The following is a 7500-nucleotide window of genomic DNA, read 5'->3' as shown; positions in this document are numbered from 1 at the left end:
CCTGGCAAATATATAACAATCTAACATCCAAAGCTGATCTCGTGTAGGTTTCAAAAGCCAAGTGAAAATACGTAGTATCTCAATAACTCCCTTCTTTCTCACTGAGTTCTCTTATGTAGTTGCAGACGGATCAGCTAACAACATAATTATCCCACTCTTTGGTTTGATGTCTAGCTTTATAACAATTTTCTTTACAACTGTCCCTGACATTAAAGCAACTCTCTTTGCCTATAATAAGGTTACCAAGCAAGACAATGTCACTGTATTGAAAATCATACATATGACAAGAGAAATGTGACATGTCTTCTTAATTCCTGGTAGAATAGCAACTGCTATATGTAGCAACTTTATCATGAAGTATTCCTGCATGTCATGGAGTCCCACAAAAGGTGGCATATCTCTCTGACCTCCCAAAAGTATGTTATAGACCCAAATTTCAACAAAATGAATTGCCTGCATATCTTTTTGTGCTATATGAATAATAATCTTTTTATCTAATTATTACTGATAAAAATGTTAATATTATAAAAAGTTTTGGTTATGTTGCATATGGTATTCAATACATACACATAAAAAATCTTTCTTATAACGTGTATCAATGAATAGACAAAAATAATAGGTAAATATTGAATACTACATTGAAAAAATAAAACCATACTTACCTTCTGGAAATCTGCAATTGTTGCATCTGGCAGCAAACGAATGAATTTATCAACAAGGTCATTGTGTGTTGCATATTCACCCATCACAACCTGCAAGGTTAATATTTTTTATGAAATAAAATTCAAAAGAAAATAAATGTATAGTCATTTTGTCTTACATAATTTTAATGTGGCTACAATATGAAAATTAATAAATAAAGTAATAATATTTTAAAAATCAGTTTTAGGGAATAGATCTCTCCATTTATGATCAAACCATGATACAAGGTAAAATTCACTCCTTAATCTGTTACATGAAATGCTTTCTCTACATATACTCATCATCATAACATTTACTGGATTGCCTTATTGTTATCTATGATCCTTAGTCCCTACCTATTACAACATCAGACATACTTTCACATCAGTTCTCTACCCTTATAACAGAACTAAAGTAAAATACAGTTTCAGTGCATGGTGGGCTTCACTTCCCACCCATCTTCAATAGCTAATTTCAGTTTAAATAATAATAATAAAAATTCTATAATATCTTCATTAACATCTTACTCCAATCTGAAACATTAGTTCCTATACAGAAATTTTGCCTATTTACATTCTAATATGTCTATCATCCTTCTATGTTAGCTTCTACTGACTCAAACCTACCTGTAGTACCAGCTCTGCTCGTGCCATGCCTCTGCCAACCATTCGTGTGTACGTCAGGGGAGGGTCACGTCGCATCTGAAAATGATGTACGGCAAATTCATTTTAAAATCATGATATTATACCAATGTTTATATGAGATATATGACAAATAAAGAAGAAAAGCTAATTCATATGAGCACAGAACAAAAATTAAAGGTATTACCTGCAATGCTACAACAGGCAATTGCAGCATGACAGCCTTGAGCGCATGACAGTCAAGAAGCAACTGCTCACACCCAACACTATTAATTGGACGGCACTTGTATACCTGTAGGGATAGAGACTTGAATGAAATTCCATCCAGAAAAAAAAGATCAAATTTGGACACTAACTGAGTGACTAATCACTTATCCTAGTATTCATCAAGGCCTGTCAAGACAAAATATTGACCAAAAGATTTATTACAACAAATAGTTGTGCCATATCAATAGTTCAATGAAAAAGAGCTTCTAGGAGAAATAAAAGGAATCCATACATACCTGTTGGACGAATTTGTTCAGAATTGCAGCTGCTAACTTGTCACAAAATCTACAGAGAGAAAACCAACTTGTTACTTCAATTATATCAACTAATATCATGTAATAACAGCACATTACCCTGATAAGCACAGTATTAACCCTATGACGACGGTGCGTCACACTCGTGTGACACAGCCAAACTCCTGATGCCGGGGCGTCATGCCAGTGTGACGATTTCATTGCAATATTGCAATTGCCTGGCATAGGGGTCTTCGCGTAGCGAGTGCCCCGTCGGGAAAGGGTTAAGTAATGAACTCAACAAAACATTCCTAATATCTTTTTATTACAGATTATATCAATACAATCACGATCATAACTATTCAAGTATTCTGTATTATATATACAATGCAGAGTCCCCCCCGCCCTGGTTTCACTTCAGAAAAATATGAATTCGCCTTACCTAGTGAAGTACTTGCGGGAAGTGTGGAGGTTGTGCCTGATCAGGGGAATGGAAGATGAAATGTGCTGGGAAATGGCTGTGACATAAGGACTCTGGTCACCCGTTTGCTCCATCATCCAGTTGATCTTAGTCATGGAGGCAAGGGCTGGGTCACAAAGGCTCTCTTCATGGGCCACAAGGAGGGCTATGCACTGCAAAGCCAACACTCAACATTAATTTTTCATTAGCTTTTCTTTTATTCAGACAGATAGTGCATCTATATGCCCATTGCTGTCACTTTTGAAAAATGTCTAATCTTTCAAAATTTCACGTAGTCGAAAGAGGAGATCTTTAATTATGTGGTTAAAGACTGCATGGTAAAAGCTAAATTGCTGAAATATTTAACAAATTTTCTTTTCTGTACTAGAAGTATAGCTGATATGATTGCCAGTTTTTATCAGTATATGATAAAATAGTAGATATCATACAAATTTGACTTTACAGTACCCATTAACCTCTTGCAAACAGGATTTATGACATATAACAGTCCTGATTTCAGCATAAAAGTGTCATTGTGTACATGACATAACATGGAAAACTTCTCACAGTTGTAATGTTTCATGATTGTCAAAATGCTCGTTTCATAGCTACAACTTTACAAAGTCAGCATAAACCCTTGCTTTGTGTTGATTTTAAAGGAAAATGCTCATTAAGCAAGTGTGAGCTGCTGAGGGTATGGAGAAATATCCTTCTAACTTCTGTCTGGATGCCTGTCTGGATGCCTGTGTCAAAAATATCCTGTCTTCACGGCTGGTTAGCTCACTCAAGCTCCTCTCCACAATAGAACTGATTATGATTATTCTTACATCTCCTACCTTCTTCCCTACTCATTTCCTCCTCTCCTTCTATCACAAACCTGAGCAAGCACTGCATGGAACAAATCCTGTTCGTGGGTAAGGCTGATGGTGTGCATTAATGAAGGTGGGCTTCTCTCCTTCAACTTGGCCTCCAGCCTTCCCGTCATCTCCTCACAGTACTCAGCTGACACAAGCACCGAGCACACTCTTCGTACATCGTCCTCACTCAGCTTTGGAGTGTCGCCCTCACGCCACAGTGTTTGCACCTTCGCAATGTACAATGAAATGTGAAACAATGTTTAAAAAAAAAAACAAAAAACAAAGGACAAAATAAAGGAATAAATTTTTTGTTTAATAGAATAAAATATCACCACAAGCAATTCAAAATCACACTAAAAGTCTTACTTGTGCCAGCACAGCAGTGAGCTCCTTCATGTTTATGTCCTTAGGCATTGGGATGTTTGCTCCGACCTTTGGAAGTGCTGCTCTAAGTACTTTGGTGCAGAATTCCCTTAGGTGTTTCTGCAGCACCTCAACCAATCCTCCCAGGCTCTCTCCAGGCCCAAGACGTAGAAACTCAACAAGCACATTCTATAACCACAGCAAAATCAGTAATTAATACATTTTAGTTGATAATGTTAGTCCTGATATTTCTGATTATGATAATGATAATTGTAATGACCTAGTTATAAGCCTAATAACAGTGACAGAATCTATTGAAAAACAATAATCTTCACATATCATTCTCCTCCTTTCTTCTTTCAATGTATATCTATAAAACTAAACAATACTAAATGCTAATCAAACTATTCTTATCAGCCTACTTTGTATATGGTGAACAGCTCTCCACAGCATGGGACAACATTAGATTCCTCTGCATCAATGTGTTCAAACTTATAACTCTTCATATCATTGGCAAACTTCTCAATCTGCTCATTCAGTCGCCTGCAAAAGGGATGTATTGAATTAATAAAATGAATTTTGTATAGAATTTCCCTACACTTAAAGAAATTATCCCCACAATGCTAACTCTTACATCAGATCATTTTCACAAGCAACCACAAATATACCATCAATGTATAACACTAAAATAAAACCTACTTGTCCATGCTTTCTATATAAATTCTAAGGTAAGGCTGGAAGCAACGGCACACTGCTCCACTGAAGGGTGAAACCAGAGTCTCGGCTGTGGATCCTGTCTCCTCAAATGGGTTTGTGTTTTCTGTTTTGCCTGACTGATCATCCTTGAGATAAATTCAGAAATGTTATATTTCATCATATTTAAGGCATGTATGCTTAGAAATTTCTTTCAAGAAACCTTGCACAACATTTTTAAATCTACAAGTAATATAAAGAAACATTAACCTCACACAAATATATATTTCAATCACTATATCATATTCAATAATCTTTATACAGTTTTCAATGCAAACAAGTATACAACGTTAATTTTGCACAACTATCTCACCTCCACAAAAGGATTGGTAGACACAGATGACTTTGGTGTTCGGTCATGAGGCTGGAAACTGGCATATTTTCTTACAAGGAGGCTCTCCAGCTCGGACATAATCTGAGGCAAAGAATAAGAACATTCCATTCAAACCCAAATTAAATGTACACACCAGCTTGCTATGGTGCAAGATATTAAACTCTTGTTTTAGTTAGAGAGAGGAATGAATGCAAACCTTGTGAGCATGTAGCAGAGTGCCAACATCTATGTCCTGTGGTCTTAACTCCATTGCATGAGAGAGCTGAGATCTTGTGACTTCACAGAATGCCAGTGCTAAACGAGCTGGTACCTAAAATTCAAAGGAAATCTTGTCAGAATTGCACTAAAAAATTAAAAGATGAACATGAAAATGTGGAATACACTGTCACTTTATATTCACCTTTAATGTTATATAATACGAGCTGAAATTTTCAATTACAGATTAACCAACAAACACCAACAAAACAAAATATATCCTTATATAAAATTACTTAGAAAAAGTAGTGAACCTGGAACACTACACACCTGCCACGATGGAGGGAACATTGCTGCAAGGGTTTTCTCAAACTCCACTGCTGTTTTCAGGAGCCACTTGCGCCTCAGGTCAACCTTTGTGAGCCATGCATCACTCTCCTCACCAGCAAAGAGCACTTCGTATTCAGCTAATTGCGTTTTGATGACGTCCTCTATAATGGTTCTCCTGTGGAAGCAAAGAAATATGGTATCAAGATATTAAAGCTATTAATGTTCATGCATTTTCCTATTCTTTTTTTTGGGGGGGTGTGGTGGTGTAATGCTAAAGTCATATCTTTGTAGTTTATAAGAATATGAAAATAAGAAAATGCTTTAAATATACTCTGTGTCTCAAGAATGCAAAACCTATCATCCAAATGTATATGACTCCCTGCAAGTAAATAAACTTGTCTATGATATACTTACTTAACTTTGGGATCAAGCTCTGAAACCACAAGGCAGGCTTCTGCCAATTCCTTTGTTGGAGCAAAACGACGAGCGTTGGGTCCATGAAAAGCTCTATGGAAGTCTTCTAATATCTGCTTTTCAAGGTCACCTCTGATTTGTTCAACCTGAGGAGAATATCATGTATTCATTAGGAGTACAATCATAATATCAGAGAAAAAAATCCTTATGCTGCTGCAAATTACTTAGACTCAACTCAAGAAGTGAATCAAACTTAGAGAATAAATTTTCTGTACATTTTTAAGTTGCATGGGCAGTTCAATCATATTGACAAGGTGCGTTTTATGAATTTCTGTGTATTACTGCTTAGCTCATATTTGTATCATGATCACAACACAGAAAGAATATTACATATGTAAGTCCAACTTCAGTCATGTAAAGCCAAATCACTTATGAAATCAGGTTCCTTCAATTATCGGTACTTCATAAATATGCTGACAGTATCTGATGGACTTGCAAAATACTGACTGTGCTTGTCTCTCACCTGCCGTGCTAAGTCTGCCACTTGTGGAATGTGTTTGTATCTGTTGAGGTGATCAAGGACGTTCATCACCCCTTGGAGTAGAGTTGCAATTTCTCCATATTCTCTTCTAGCTGTTAGTGCTCTGAAATGGTCAAAGAGTTTAGGATTGAAACAAAATACTCTGATAAAAAATGAAAGTAATTTTCTTACAACTACCAACACATATATCTTTTTATTTTCTTGAAAGCAAATGTTTATGACATGTTCTGGAATGTTATTAAAACATCGTGGAACAATCTGTGCAATTGCATCACGGAGTTTGAACTTTAACCCATTCCCGCCAGCACTGTTCCTTCTTTACATGGCTGCAATGCCGGGGCTCTCGAACGCATAGGCCTAAATCGTTTATACGATTGACGGCGTATGCCGGCACCCGGCGCTAAGCATATTACATAATCGCCGTCTGTGGACGGCGGCCGGCGGTATCCGGTTAACTTACCTATTAATAATTCATTCCTATATTACAGTAGCTATCATGAATTTAATGCTATTCATTACCAGTGCTCACTACACTGAATATCAAAATAAAACACAACAAATGGAAATCATCATGTGTCTCTTATTGTGGCACAAACAACTAAAAATAAATGTTTGAGGTGAATACTCACTGTAATTTCTGAACTCCTTCAACCAACATCTGAAGGTGGTTGAGGGTTGTGATAGAGGTAGTGAGATTCTTCTTGGCTGTATCCAACTGTTTTATGTCACGAGTAATCTCCTTTACTCTCTGCTCAGATTCTCCTGCTCTTTCCTGGATAGTGTAACGGGAAATTACTATAAGAGAGATGGTTTACACAACTAAAAATCATTACAATTTTGTATGAGTGGAAAGAAGTAGCTACTGTGCTGTTTATCATATTTGTTTATCATATATGCCACTGATACAAGCTTCAGTTTCCATAATAGTAAGAGTAAGGAATAGAGTTTATTTCATTCATCAGAGTACTATGTGTTACAAACAAATACAAAGATGGTGAGCATCTAATTGAAAAATATGTGAAAGATGCTTCATGTGAGACAAAAGAAAGTAGACCAGTAGACCACACAAAAATTATTCTTTTATCAACAAAAGAGTTGTGATTTAACTTACCTTAATATCCTGAAAGCGTGCAAATAATTCTGCAATAGCTTCCTGTGCATTTAAGAGTGATGCTCTTCCATCCTGTAATAAAACAATTAGTCATAAAAGAGAAGTAAAAAGAAAATATGTATGCACAAAAAGATGTATTTGGCATATGCTCTTGTTATTCATGTTTATACATAAGACATTTACAAAATTTCTAAATGAAAAGAGATACATTTTTTACTTCATTATCTTCATCAAATCCAGATAATTAAAAAAAAAGCTTCAAATTGTAACAAATTTCATTTTCCAAAATCCTTCCTACTCTCCCCTTTACCTGATCTACG

The 7500-nt window shown here is 36.0% G+C and overlaps 1 protein-coding gene across 1 annotated transcript in view; it reads right to left on the bottom strand.

Annotated features, from left to right (window-relative positions):
* Positions 1-7500, bottom strand: part of Vps53 (vacuolar protein sorting 53) — a 10214-nt gene that overhangs the window by 1172 nt on the left and 1542 nt on the right. Inside the window, exons 2-18 of the mRNA XM_043019054.2 lie at positions 7491-7500; positions 7181-7252; positions 6699-6841; positions 6052-6172; positions 5529-5674; positions 5115-5289; positions 4786-4899; positions 4569-4670; positions 4202-4344; positions 3925-4045; positions 3506-3691; positions 3160-3366; positions 2265-2455; positions 1826-1874; positions 1510-1614; positions 1308-1382; positions 663-752 (exon numbers count right to left, since the gene is read on the bottom strand). The exon at positions 7491-7500 is cut by the window's right edge and continues 176 nt beyond it. Coding sequence (XP_042874988.1) covers positions 663-752; positions 1308-1382; positions 1510-1614; positions 1826-1874; positions 2265-2455; positions 3160-3366; positions 3506-3691; positions 3925-4045; positions 4202-4344; positions 4569-4670; positions 4786-4899; positions 5115-5289; positions 5529-5674; positions 6052-6172; positions 6699-6841; positions 7181-7252; positions 7491-7500 — 2050 coding nt within the window. The remainder of the gene's footprint in view (positions 1-662; positions 753-1307; positions 1383-1509; positions 1615-1825; positions 1875-2264; positions 2456-3159; positions 3367-3505; positions 3692-3924; positions 4046-4201; positions 4345-4568; positions 4671-4785; positions 4900-5114; positions 5290-5528; positions 5675-6051; positions 6173-6698; positions 6842-7180; positions 7253-7490) is intronic.

Source organism: Penaeus japonicus, unplaced genomic scaffold, assembly GCF_977035675.1.
Source record: "Penaeus japonicus unplaced genomic scaffold, GWHDUDI00000001_assembly GWHDUDI00000022, whole genome shotgun sequence".
Lineage (NCBI taxonomy): Eukaryota > Metazoa > Arthropoda > Malacostraca > Decapoda > Penaeidae > Penaeus > Penaeus japonicus.
The sequence above is the reverse complement of the archived record's forward strand: the minus strand, read 5'-3'. Positions and strand labels throughout refer to the sequence as shown.